Raw genomic sequence first — 12549 nt, 5'->3', positions numbered from 1 at the left:
AAGTGTTTTCTTTCTACTGCCCCTGCTGTAACTGAGGTAAACTCCAAGCCACCTGAAACTGTGAAGCAGGTCACTTCCATCAGCATCAAACCCAGTGCTGAAGCAGACATTACTGCAGATGCATGAATGTCTAGGAAATGCAATAAAAACTCTTAATAAAAAACAGAGATTCCCTCTCCTTTTTCCCCTGACTGTTGGTACTTCCAGTGCCAGGTTCAAAGAGGACAAAGATTTCCTCATCTCAAGCCAATCCAGAGTTGGATGTCAAAGTCCTCTCCCTGTTGCCATGAATACGCCATCACCAGCACAACCTTCCCCCACCCTACCTCCTGTCTCCCACCCTGCACCCTGCCCTCTCTCCAGGCTCTGCAACTATGACTCCAACCTGCCACCCTCTGTGGTTGGAAAGCCTCTGATCAATGCCCAGTGACTCCTGGTGGAGACATCTGGATGGAGACGGGCTTAGCTTTACATAGTCACTCCTCAAAGCACACAGCTGGCAAACAACTGGAAGGAAGTCAGTGCCTGTGGGACTGTAGACCAGGCAGTAAAAGAGAGGACACGTTAAGGAAGCCATTAGACTGACAATGCAAGAAATCATCTCCGGATCCCCTGTGTTGGAGATTCAGTGTTGGATTTTTTTGTCCAACTTTTTATTGAACTTTATCCATTGCCCTGTGTGCTCAGATCTCAGTGTTCCAGAGTATTACAGTCAGTACAACTGGTGACATTATTATCATTATAGAAGAGTGTAGTAAGAGAGTAATGAAGGTTTAACAGATGTTCTGTCCCACACAGGGAAGACTTCCTACTCAAAGCATCAGAGCTTTGGAAAGATCAGCACGGGTTGGACACCTTGAGTTTGAAATTACAGGTAAATCATATCATCCCCCAATCATGGTCCTGTTGCTTCCTATTACAAAGCACTCTTCCCACAACACATTGGTTATTATCCCTGATGGAACCCTCTAACGTCACTTAGACAAACTTTGCTCTGATGAAACTTTGTGACTGCCATTGTGATTGGGAGCTTGTAGGTAACAGGAGCAAGAACCAAACTGCTGGAGGAACTTAGCAGGTCAGGCAGCGTCTGTGGAGGGAGAGGGATGGCCGCATTTTGATTTGAGACTCTTCTCTTTTGGAGACACAAGAGATGCAGATGCCAGAACCTAGAGCAAAAAACTGCTGGAAGAACTCAGCGGGTCAGGCAGCATTTGCGGAGGAAGATGGACAGTCAACGTTTTGGGTCAAGACCCTTCAGAAAGACCCTTCAGTGATGAATTCCTCCAGCAGTTTGTTTTTCCTTCCTCTTTTGCAGGGTAACAGCTCAGGCTAACTCAGCTCACAGTCCAGTAGTGTCCCACCTGATCATGTCAAATTGTTGGTTAAAGTGTTCTGGTAGCTGATGGTACCTGGGAGCTCTGTGTTCCTCGAATTCTGGCCCCACTTCTGGAGCTCCCCCTACCTCCCTTTCCCTACAGAACAAGCTTTCAGTCATCTGCCCCAATATCTCGGTGAGGTTAACGATCAATGAAGCGCTGTGGGAGTGTTTACAGTGTAAAGTGCTTGATAGCTGTGAATTGTTCTTTGTTCCCTGCAGGAGAGATGATGGAACCTGTGAAGGTGTCCTGTGCCAAGCCCAGCGAATATAAAAAATGGTTTTTCCACCTCCAGAAGGTATTGTCCTGCTGACAGCCAGGTGGAAATTGGAAGTTTAAACTTGTTCTGAGTTTGTAAATCAATCTCCGTGCAGTATTAACATTGGGATTCAATCGGTCCATGGTCGTGTCGTTAAAAGTTTAATGCAGAGATCATAAACCAGAAGTGAAGGGGACTTGATATAAACCCACTGTGTGTTCACCCCAGCCTCAGTTCCAGGTTTATTTGTAACAGATCTTTCTTCATGTGTGTTGTAATCCTGGGAAGAGCAAAGTTACCAAATCAGCTGGGATCAGGTGGTGGGATCAGGTGGTAGGGATCAGGTGATGGGATCAGGTGGTGGGGGATCTGCTATCAGAATCAGGTGGAGGGAGTAAATCCAGTTGTATCAGAGGAGGTAACGGAAGGAATCTAGGGAGATTAGAGGAGGATTCAGGTGCAGGGTAGTGGGGAATTGAGGGGGGCCAGAGGTGAACAAGTAACTGTAACGGTCAATGACCCATTCCTTTCTCATGGTTAATTAAATGTAGAAATTATTGGTCTTCTACCGATATACCCAAACAAGTCGACTCTGACCCTGTATTTGAGTAAAAGGTGAGGCAGGGGTTCACTGGAAAGTGAGACAGTGTTGTTGTGTTTCCTCTTCAGCCGGACTACAGCACCAACACTCTGCCTTTCAACCAGCAACTGCCACCCAGGCTGCCGAAGAAGAGGAGGAGCTGCCATTACTAGAGCCTTCGCTGCACAGAACCATGACTCAAGCCCAGGACTGTTTACACCTGGAAACTGAAGGATTCAGAGCTTTGACACAACACGTAGAGACTGACATTGGGTCTGAACCTGTCTCAATATGTTGCCAGGACCTTGCTTCTTTGGGATTCATTGTTGACCATGCTATCCCACATCACCAGACAACTGGCAGCTTCACTGAGCCACCAGTCAATGAACTCACTCAAGTGTTGCCTAAGGAGGAGACACAGATCCCAGCAGCCCATGGACACAAGATCCCAGCAGCCCATGGACACAGATCCCAGCAGCCTGTGGACACAGATCCCAGTAGCCCATGGACACAAGATCCCAGCAGCCTGTGGACACAGATCCCAGCAGCCTGTGGACACACTGATCCCATGGAAGCAGAAGTGTGATGTGGAGAATTGTTCCAGGTGCTTTAGGCTCAGCACCTGCCAAAAAATTGTCCCCAGTTCCAGCCCTGGCACGTGACGTTCAAATGAAGAATGTACTTTTTTTTTAAGTTAAACTATTTGTTAAATGATGATCTTCAAGCTTCAGTTTCTAAAGGTCCTGGTGCTGAGACTCTTTAATTTTCAAAACAGGAAACATACCGCTTCCTGTCTGCACTGTGCCAGAGTGTGAACTGAGGTTGTGAGTGCAGGATTGCTTGTAGTTGAACGCCATCTGTGTGCAGTATTGGTAGATGAACATGTGAAAGGTCCTTACCTCATTAGAAACAGTATAGAACACTTTTAACTGTGAAATAACCTCTCAACTTTACAATCCATTGGGCAATCTAATCATCTCCCAATGGGTTTATGTGCTGCAGTAGTGGACAATAACTTTGAAAACATTTTGTAGTGGGATTCTGACAGTGTGTACAAAAGTCAGTAGTTTCCCTTGAGGTAAGTTGCCTCAAGTTTGGGGAGGAAGTGCCAGTGGGATGATGAAGAATTGTCTCGTGGGCTGGATGGGGAGGGGAGAAGAATCAAAAGTTCTGAAAAGAAGTTTGTTTGTAGTTGTTAAAGCACATACTTGTGGAACCATGAGGGAAGAGCAGTGAGTGTGACTGATTGGAGACTCGTTCACAGAGCCCACACAGTCTGGATAGGCTGAATGGTCTCTGCCTGTGGCGTGGTTCAGGCTTATCAGTGTTGACTGAATGAAAACTCTTCCAAGCTCATTAAGTGGCATTTAGATTTAGAAAGATGGGTGTTGTCTCAAAACTCGCCAAGGCTTGCACTAATAGTCCAGAGATCAAGTCCAATCCTACCATAGAACCACCTAAAAAGCTAGGATGATCATGAAACCCCGCATGGTTCACTGAAATCCTTCCAGAAATGTACTCTTAGTTATCCCAGATTTCACTCGATAATCTGCCAGTCATTAATTAATTGTACTGTAAACTAATTCTAGCTATTGGAGAGGATTCTTAGGGATAGGATTTATGAGTATATGGAGAGTTGTGGCTTAATTAGGGACAGTCTGCGTGGCTTTGTGCAGGGCAGGTCATGTCCTACTAACGGTTGAGATTTTCGAGGAAGTGACGAGGGTGATCGATGAAGGTAAAGCTGTAGATATTGTCTACGTGGATTTTAGAAGGAGCCCGGCAGCCATTGGAGCAGCAGGTCCCTTTCAGGTCCTCTGAGTGTATTTAAAACGCTTAACAGGTGGAGGGCAACTGAAGGGTTAAACAGAGTGTTGAGTGGTTGATTATTGGGAGTGTGTACTTGAGGTAATTGGCAGGGACAAATATAAGGAGTAACTGAAGAGGAGCAGCCCTGGGTAAGAGTGGAGCTTTGATGAGCAGAGGAAGAGCTTCCTCCCAGAGAGGCAAGGTTGGTAAGTTCCTTTAATTTAATTAGCTTAGGAGTAGGTAGTGCTGGCAACAGCTAGGGTGGTCGTGTGCTCTGTATGCAGTATGTGGGAAGTCAGGGATAGCACACTTGTCCCTGATGACTACACCTGTAAAAGGTGCATCCAGTTGCAGCTCCTGGCAAACTGAGTTAGGGAACTGGAGCTGGATGAACTCTGGCTCATTTGTGAGGCAGAAATAGACAGGAGTTTCAGGGAGATAGTCACCCCTAAAAGTCAGGAGGCAGGTAGCTGGGTGACTGTCAGGAAAGGGAAGGGGTATAGACAGAAAGAACAGAGCACCCCTGTGGCTGTTCCTATCAACAATAAGTATACTGTTCTGGATACTGCTGGTGGGGATGACCTACCAGGGACAAGTTGCAGTGGTTATGTCTCTGGCAGCTCAAAGGAAGGAGGGAGAAGAGGAGAGCAGTAGTGATAGGGGATTTGATAGTTAGGGGGACAGATAGGAGGTTCTGTGGGAGAGATTGAGAATCCTGGATGGTCTGTTGCCTCCCTGGTGCCAGGGTCTCTGATATCTTGGATTGAGCTCTCGATATTCTCAGGAGGGAGGGTGAGCAGCCAAATGTTGTGGTCCACCTAGGGACCAATGATGTGAATAGGAAAGAGGAGGAGGTCCTGCAAAGTGTTTAAAGAACTAGGTGCAAAGTTGAAGGACAGGACCTCCAAGGTTGCAATCTCAGGATTGCTACCTGTGCCACGAGCTAGTGAGGCTAGAAATAGGAGGATCATGCAGCTAAATACGTGGCTAAGGAGATGGTGCAGGAGGGAGGGCTTCAGGTTTCTGGACAATTGGGCTTTGTTCCAGGGAATGTGGGACCTGTTCCGACGGGATGGTTTGCACCTGAATTGGAGGGGGACTAACATTCTTGCGGGTAGGTTTGCTAGTGCTGCTCTGGGGGGGGGGGGGGGGTGGTTTAAACCAGATTTTCTGGGGGAGGGGAAGCAGAGCATTAGAGCAGATAGTGAGGTGGAGGAGGAAAAAGGTCATGCGAGGACTGCAGGTATCGACAGAAATCAAAGGTTTGTGTGTGATAGAAATGTTCTCGGGTGCATCTATTTCAATGCAAGGAGTATTGTAGGTAAGGCAGATGAGGTTAGGGTGTGGATTGGCATGTGAGATTATGACATTATTGCTATTAGTGAGACTTGGATGCAGGAGGGGCAGGACTGGCAGCTTAATGTTCGGGGTTTCAGATGTGATAGAGGGGGAGGAGTGGCATTACTAGTCAGGGAAAATATCACAGCTGTGTGTAGACAGGACAGTCCATATGGGTGGAGCTGAGGAACAGGAAAGGTGTGGTCACACTAATAGGGTTGTATTATAGACTGCCCAATAGTCAGAGGGAATTGGAGGAACAAATCTGTAGTGAGATAGCAGACCGATGTAAGAAAGAAAGTTGTAATAGTAGGGAATTTTAACTTTCCACATATTGACTGGGACTCCCACACTGAAAGGGCTGGATGGCTTGGAATTTGTCAAATATGTTCAGGAAAGTTTTCTAAATCAATATATAGAGGTACCAACGAGAGAGAATGCAATACTTGATCTCCTATTAGGGAACCAGGCAGGTCAGGTGACAGAAGTATGTGTAGTGAGCATTTTGGGTCCAGTGACCATAATGTCATTAGTTTCAAGTTCCTTATGGATAAGGACAGGTCTGGTCCTCAGGTTGTGGCTAAATTGGAGAAAGGCCAATATTGTGGAAATGAGAGGGGATCTAGGAAGAGTGGATTGGGATAAGTTGTTTTCTGGCAAGGATGTGTTCAGTAAGTGGAAGGCCTTCAAAGATGAAATTGAGAGTACAGAGTTTGCATGTTCCTGCCAGGATTAAAGGCAAAGTTAACAAGCATAGGGAACCTTGGTTTGTCGAAGGATATGGTGATCTGGTTAAGGAAAAGAGGGGCCTATAGCAGGTATAGGTAACTAGGAACAAATGAGGTACTTGAAGAGTATAGAAAATGTAAGAAAATACTAAAGGAAATCAGGAAGGCAAAAAAGACGAGGTTGCATTGGCAGATAATGTGGAGGTAAACCAGAAGGGTTTCTACAAGTACATGAAGATTAAAAGGATAGTAAGGGACAAAATTGGTCCCCTAGAAGATCACAGTAGTTGTCTGTGTGGAGCCTCAGGAGATGGGGGAGATCTTAAAACAGTTTTTTTTTTGCATCAATATTTACTCAGGAAACTGGCATAGTGGATATGGAAGGAAGGGAAATAGGCAATAGTGTCATGGAACATATAAAGATTAAAGAGAAGGTGCTTGCTGCTTTACAGTGAATAAAGATAGATAAATCCCCTGGGCCTGATGAGATATTTCCTTGGACATTGAGAGAGAGACTAGTGTAGAAATTGCAGGGGCCCTGGCAGATATATTTAAAATGTCCTTGGCCACAGGTGTGGTACTGGAGGGTAGCTCGTGTTGTTCCGTTGCTTTAAAAAGCTCAAAGTAAACCAGGTAATTACAGGCCAGTGAGCCTGACTTCAGTAGTGGGTAAGTTACTGGAAGGTGTTCTGAAAGATTGGATATACAATTATTTGGATAGCCAAGGGCTGATTAAGGATAGTCAGCATGGCTTTGTGTGTGGCAGTTCGTGTTTAATGAATCTTGAGTTTTTCAAGGAGGTTACCAAGAAAGTAGATGAAGGAAAAGCTGTGGATGTTGTCTACACAGACTTTAGTAAGGCTTTTGACAAGGTCCCACGTGGGAGGTTAGTTCAGACACGAGGTATCCATGGAGAGGTTGTAAACTGGATTCAAAATTGGCTGTGTGGGAGAAGACAGTGGTAGTGGATGATTGTTTCTCAGACTGGAGGCCTATGACTAGTGGTGTGCCTCAGGGATCTGTGCTGGGGCCATTGTTTGTTGTCTATATCAATGATCTAGATGTGGTAAATTGGATCAGCAAGTTTGCTGATGATACTAAGATTGGAGGCGTAGTGGACAGCGAGGAAGGCTTTCAAAGCTTGCAGAGGGATCTGAACCAACTGGGGGAAAAATGGGTGAGAAAATGGCAGATGGAATTTAATGCAGACAAGTGTGAGGTGTTGCATGTTGGAAGGACAGATCAAGGGAGGACATACACAGTAAATTGTAGGGCACTGAGCAGTGCGGAGGAACAAAGGGATCTGGAAGTTCAGATACATAATTCCCTGAAAGTGGCGTCACAGGTAGACAGCGTTGTAAAGAAGGCTTTTGGCATCCTGGCATTTATAAATCAAAATATTGAGTATAGGAGTTGGGATGTTATGGTGAGGTTGTATAAGACATTGTTGAGGCCAAGTTTGGAGTATTGTGTGCAGTTCTGGTCACCTAACTAGAAGAAGGATATTTGTAAGATTGAAAGAGTGCAGAGGAGACTTACTAGAATGTTGCTGGGTCTTCAGGAGTTGAGTTACAGGGAAAGATTGAACAGGTTAGGACTATTCCTTGGATCGTAGAAGAATGAGAGGAGATTTTATGGAGGTTTACAAAATTGAGGGGCATAGACAGTAAATGTGAGTAGGCTCTTTCCACCTAGATTAGGAGAGATCAGTATGAGAGGACATGGCTTTAGGGTGAAAGGGGAAAAGTTTAGGGGGAACTTCTTCATTCAGTGGTGGGAGTATGGAACAGGCTGCCATCTGATGTAGTAAATGCAGGCTCACTATTGAGTTTGAAGAATAAATTGGACAGATACATGGATGGGAGAGGTCTGGAGGGTTATAGACTGGGTGCAGGGAAATGGGACGTGGAATACTGTTTTGGCACAGACCTAAAGGGCCAAATGGCCTGTTTTCTGTGCTGTAGTGTTCTATGGTTCTAAAGCATTTGACAACATCCCACATGGTACTCTCAATCAGAAGATTGAGATGCATGGGATCCACAGTAAATTAGCTGTTTGGATTTGGAACTGGCTTGCCCATAGACAGAAGATAGGGGTCGATGGGACTTATTCTGGCTGGAGGTCCATTGCTAGTGGTGTTCTGCAGGGATCTGTACTGGGACCTCTGTTTGTGAGATATATATATACGACTTGAATAAAATTGTGGATGGTGGGGCAGTAAGTCCACAATCAATACAGAGATTGGTGGTGTTGTGGATGGTGTAGAAGATTGCCAAAGGATACAGCAAAATATAGATCAGTGGCAGATATGGGTTGAGAAGTGGCAGATATTTAATCTGCGCAAGTGTGAGGTATTGCACTTTGAGATCAAATGTAAAGAGACAGTACTCAGTTAATGGTAGGACCCTTACCAGTGTTAAATATATGGAGGGATCTTGGGATCCAAGTCCATAGCTCCCTGAAAGTGGCTGCACAGGTTAACAGGGTGGTAAAGGTGCTATATGGAATGCTTGCCTTTATTGGTCAAGGCACTAAGTTCAAGAGTCAGGAAGTTATGTTGCAGCTTTATAAAACTCTGGTCAGACTGCATCTAGATTATTGAATTCAATTCTGGTCACCCCATTATATGAAGAATGTGGAGGCTTTGGAGAGGGTGCAGAAGGGGTTCAACAGGTTGCTACCTGGATTAGAGGGTGTGCTGTAAGAAGAGGCTGGACAAACATGAGTTGTTTTCTCTAGAGCAGCAGAGGCTGAGGGGAGACCTGATAGAGGTTTATAAAATCATAAAAGGCATATATAGAGTAGACAGCAGTATTTTCTCCCAGTGTTGAAATGTTTAATATTAGAAGGCAAGTTCAAAGGAGATATGAGGTACCTTTACAGTGGTGGGTGCCTGGAATTTGCTGTCAGGGAGGTGAAGGAGGCAGACGTGATAGAGGTATTTAGGATGCTCTTAGATATGCACATAGATGTGCAGAGATGTGAAGGATATGGACATGTAGGCAGAAGGGACAAGTTTAATTTGGCTTTTAATTACTAGTTTAATTAGTTCAGCAAAACGCTGGACAGAATGGCCTGTTCCTGTGCTGTTTGGTTCTAGCAGACATCCTTTCCCCTGATGGTCCATAATACTGTGTACTCTTTACCTTTTGACTTCTGAGTGAACTTATTCCTGTGATCCTCCTGTGCTCATTCCCACATTTGTGTTTGTGGGAACTCTGTCACTGTAGTTACCTGATAAACACAGAAGCTGAGTTTATGCACAAAGTACTACTTTGGATGTAAAGTGCTTTGGGGTGAAAGTAGTGCAAAATGTGTAACCTACCTGCATTTTCACTCGTAGTGAAGCAAGGAGCAATTCCCACTGACTAGGAGTGATTGGAGAGATGTAACTGCCTTACTCCCTAAGTGTACCTGCTGATGCTGGCACTGGACATCATTCTGGGGTCTGGCTGCACCAGAGATCTCCCTGTGGCCAAAGGTCATATTAAATCAGGGGCCTGGGGCTTCTTGGGGCACAGGCTGGGATACTGGGCAGAATCAGCTGTGAGATGTGTGGCCAGACACAGTATGGAAACAAACCTGGAGAGTAGATTACAGAAAATCCATTTATGCCGATTCATATCCAAGACCAGTTTTTCCACTGTACCTTGGTACAAGTGACAATAATAAACCAATACCAATAGTAGCCCAGATCGCATGGTTCTGTGGTTTTTCATGTAACTTCCTGATGAAGTCAGGGTGACTAATCCAAGCAGTCCCTGACACTTTCCCTCTGCATTTTGTATGTGTGATGATGTCATCAGTGTACACAACATGTTATCTACGTCGTCACAGGAGCTGAAGCAACATTCACAGCCTCTGTAATTCACACAGATACCAGTTCACATGTTGAATGTACCTACTGCCTGTCTACCACCTGTGACTAAATTTTGCTGCTCTCTTACATCAGTCCCATCACTTCCTGTGGATGTACGTCAGTTCAAGAGTTCTCTCAAAGACATTTCCAAATTGAAAGAATTCCCAAAATATTACTTGTTATCATTCAAACAACTGATAAGAGATTATCTTTATTTGTCACATGTACATTAAAACAGTGAAATACATCTTTTCAGTGTTCTGGGGGTGGCCCACAAGTGTCACCACACTTCTGGCGCCAACATAGCATGCCCACAACTTCCTAACCCGTATGTCTTTGGAATGTGGGAGGAAACCAGAGCACCCGGAGAAAACCCACACAGACACTGGGAGAACATGCAAACTCCTTACAGACAGTGGCAGGAATTGAACCCATTTTGAATTGACTGGATTGAATTGGTTTCTTGTTACTCATTCACTGGCTGAAGTGAGCTGCACTGGTATAGAGCACTGACCCCTGACCCTCAGCCTATCTCTAGACCCTGACCATGATCCCTCACCCTCTGACCCCAAACCCTCACCTACTCACCCAAAATCTCACCCCTGATCCCTGACCCACACCCTCTGACTCCAAGCTCACCTGCTGATCCCAACCCCCTCACACCCTGACACCTGACCCCTGACCCCTGATCTTGACCTCAAACCTCACCCCAACTCCAACCCCCACCTCCCCCCACCTCTTCCCCCCCCCCCCCCCCCGACCCTGAAGGTGTTGGGACTGGTGGGGACAGGACTGGTCCCTGAGGCCAGTCACGGGTGCAGTGAGCTGGTGAGCCTGCAGGTAGAGATCCTGTGCTTTGGCATCAGGCTGGGAGATGGTGTTCAACCCAATGGGTTCTCTCTGATCTGCTTCCATTTCTGATTCAGTTTGTGACAGACAAAGGAAAATGAAATCACATTGTCCCTGGCATCCTTCTCCCTGTGTGATCTCTGCCAAACTCAGCCTTGAGCCAGGACATTGGGTTTCACCTGTTTTCAGACCTCTGTGGGACCCAGTCCTTTCCCCCACAATAAACTATAACATTGGCCAAGAATAAGTTTGAAACAATGTGAGGCTGGTTCATACCCTGAAAGGTGAGTAATTGGGACCTATGAGTTTTCGGATGGGATCTGCAGGGAATCATCACCAGTGGGGCTTTGTTCCTGAGCTGTCCACAGATGACAGACCTTATGAGGCCTTCCTCAGGGCAGCACCGAAAAGCTGCACAAACGACTGCCCTGGAAGTGAGGCGACCCTCGGGTGGGGGACACAGTGAGAGTCGGTGCCCCCACACAATCTACTGCTGGGGCCTCATGTACTCCTGAGGGACCACCCCTCAGGTGGCAATTGCAGAGAGATGCTCTGAGGTACATAAAGCTGCAAAGCTGGACACAACAAGGAAATGACTGGAAGAATATTTTGATGTGGAATATGAGTCTAGCAGATGTTTAGATCAATACTCATAGAACATAGAACAGTACAGCAGAGGAACAGGCCCTTTGGCCCACAATGTTGTGCCAAACTAATTAAACTAGTAACTAAACTAATCCCTTCTGTCTACACAATGTCCATATCCCTCCATTCTCTGCATGTCCAGGTTTCCTCCCACATTCCAAAGATGTACAGGTTAGGAAGTTGTGGGCATGTTATGTTGGTGCCGGAAGCGTGGTGACACTTGCGGGCTGCCCCAAAACACTACGCAAAAGATGTATTTCACTGTGTTTCCATGTACATGTGACTAATAAAGATAACTTATGTGCCTATCTAAGAGCCTCTTAACACCACTGTCATATCTGCCTCCACCCACACCCCCCCCCCCCCCAAACTTTCCAGGCACCCACCACTCTCTGCATAAACAACTTGCCCTGCACATCTCCTTTGAACTTTCCCCCTCTCACCTTAAATGCATGGTCTCTGATATTGGACATTTTGACCCTAGGAAAAAGATACCAGCTGCCTACTCTATCTCTACCTCTAATCTTATAAACCTCTGTCAGGTCTCCCCTCAGCCTCTGTGGGTCCAGAGAAAACAACCCAAGTTTATCCATCTGCTCATTACAGGACATGCCCTATAATCCAGGCAACATCCTGGTGAACCTCTTCTGTACCTTTCTGTTCACTCTTTATTCAGTATCACAGGCTCTTTGTGTTTCTGCAACTGTTCCGTACAGGCTGCACAGTACTCCTTTGAGCTCCAGTTTATGTGGAAATGAATGTTACACAAATCATTAGGTACCCTCCTGCTGTGGGAAAATGTTGGACACGCTGAAGTGAATCATGCCCAAAAAATGACCTAACCATTGTTATCTTGATCATACCAATCAGTACAGTTTCCAGGCTTCAGTCCCTCTGCTAGTCTCAGTAACACTGTCCTCCCCAACATCACCCCAGTTGAGAAGGGGCCAGTCTGAGGAAAGTGGTTAAAATACAGGCACAGTAACACCAGGTGTGGAAATGCCAGCCAGGCTCCGCACGGAAATACCAGGCCTTGTGAGGCAGCACCAGGCTCTGCACGGAAATACCAGGCCTTGTGAGGCAGCACCAGGCTCTGCACGGAA

The 12549-nt window shown here is 46.0% G+C and overlaps 1 protein-coding gene across 2 annotated transcripts in view; it reads left to right on the top strand.

Moving 5' to 3' along the window:
• LOC127583451 (probable pleckstrin homology domain-containing family N member 1) overlaps positions 1-10992 on the top strand; it is a 33148-nt gene extending 22156 nt beyond the window's left edge. Inside the window, exons 9-11 of one of the 2 annotated variants that reach the window (XM_052039471.1) lie at positions 799-874; positions 1601-1677; positions 2308-10992. In XM_052039471.1, the coding sequence (XP_051895431.1) occupies positions 799-874; positions 1601-1677; positions 2308-2391 (237 nt within the window). In that variant the 3' untranslated portion in view covers positions 2392-10992. The remainder of the gene's footprint in view (positions 1-798; positions 875-1600; positions 1678-2307) is intronic. The other variant, XM_052039470.1, reaches the window with a different exon arrangement.
• Positions 10993-12549: the final 1557 nt, after the last annotated feature.

This window comes from Pristis pectinata, chromosome 26 (assembly GCF_009764475.1).
Source record: "Pristis pectinata isolate sPriPec2 chromosome 26, sPriPec2.1.pri, whole genome shotgun sequence".
NCBI lineage: Eukaryota > Metazoa > Chordata > Chondrichthyes > Rhinopristiformes > Pristidae > Pristis > Pristis pectinata.
Note: the sequence above shows the minus strand (reverse complement) of the source record. Positions and strands in the feature narration are given on the sequence as shown.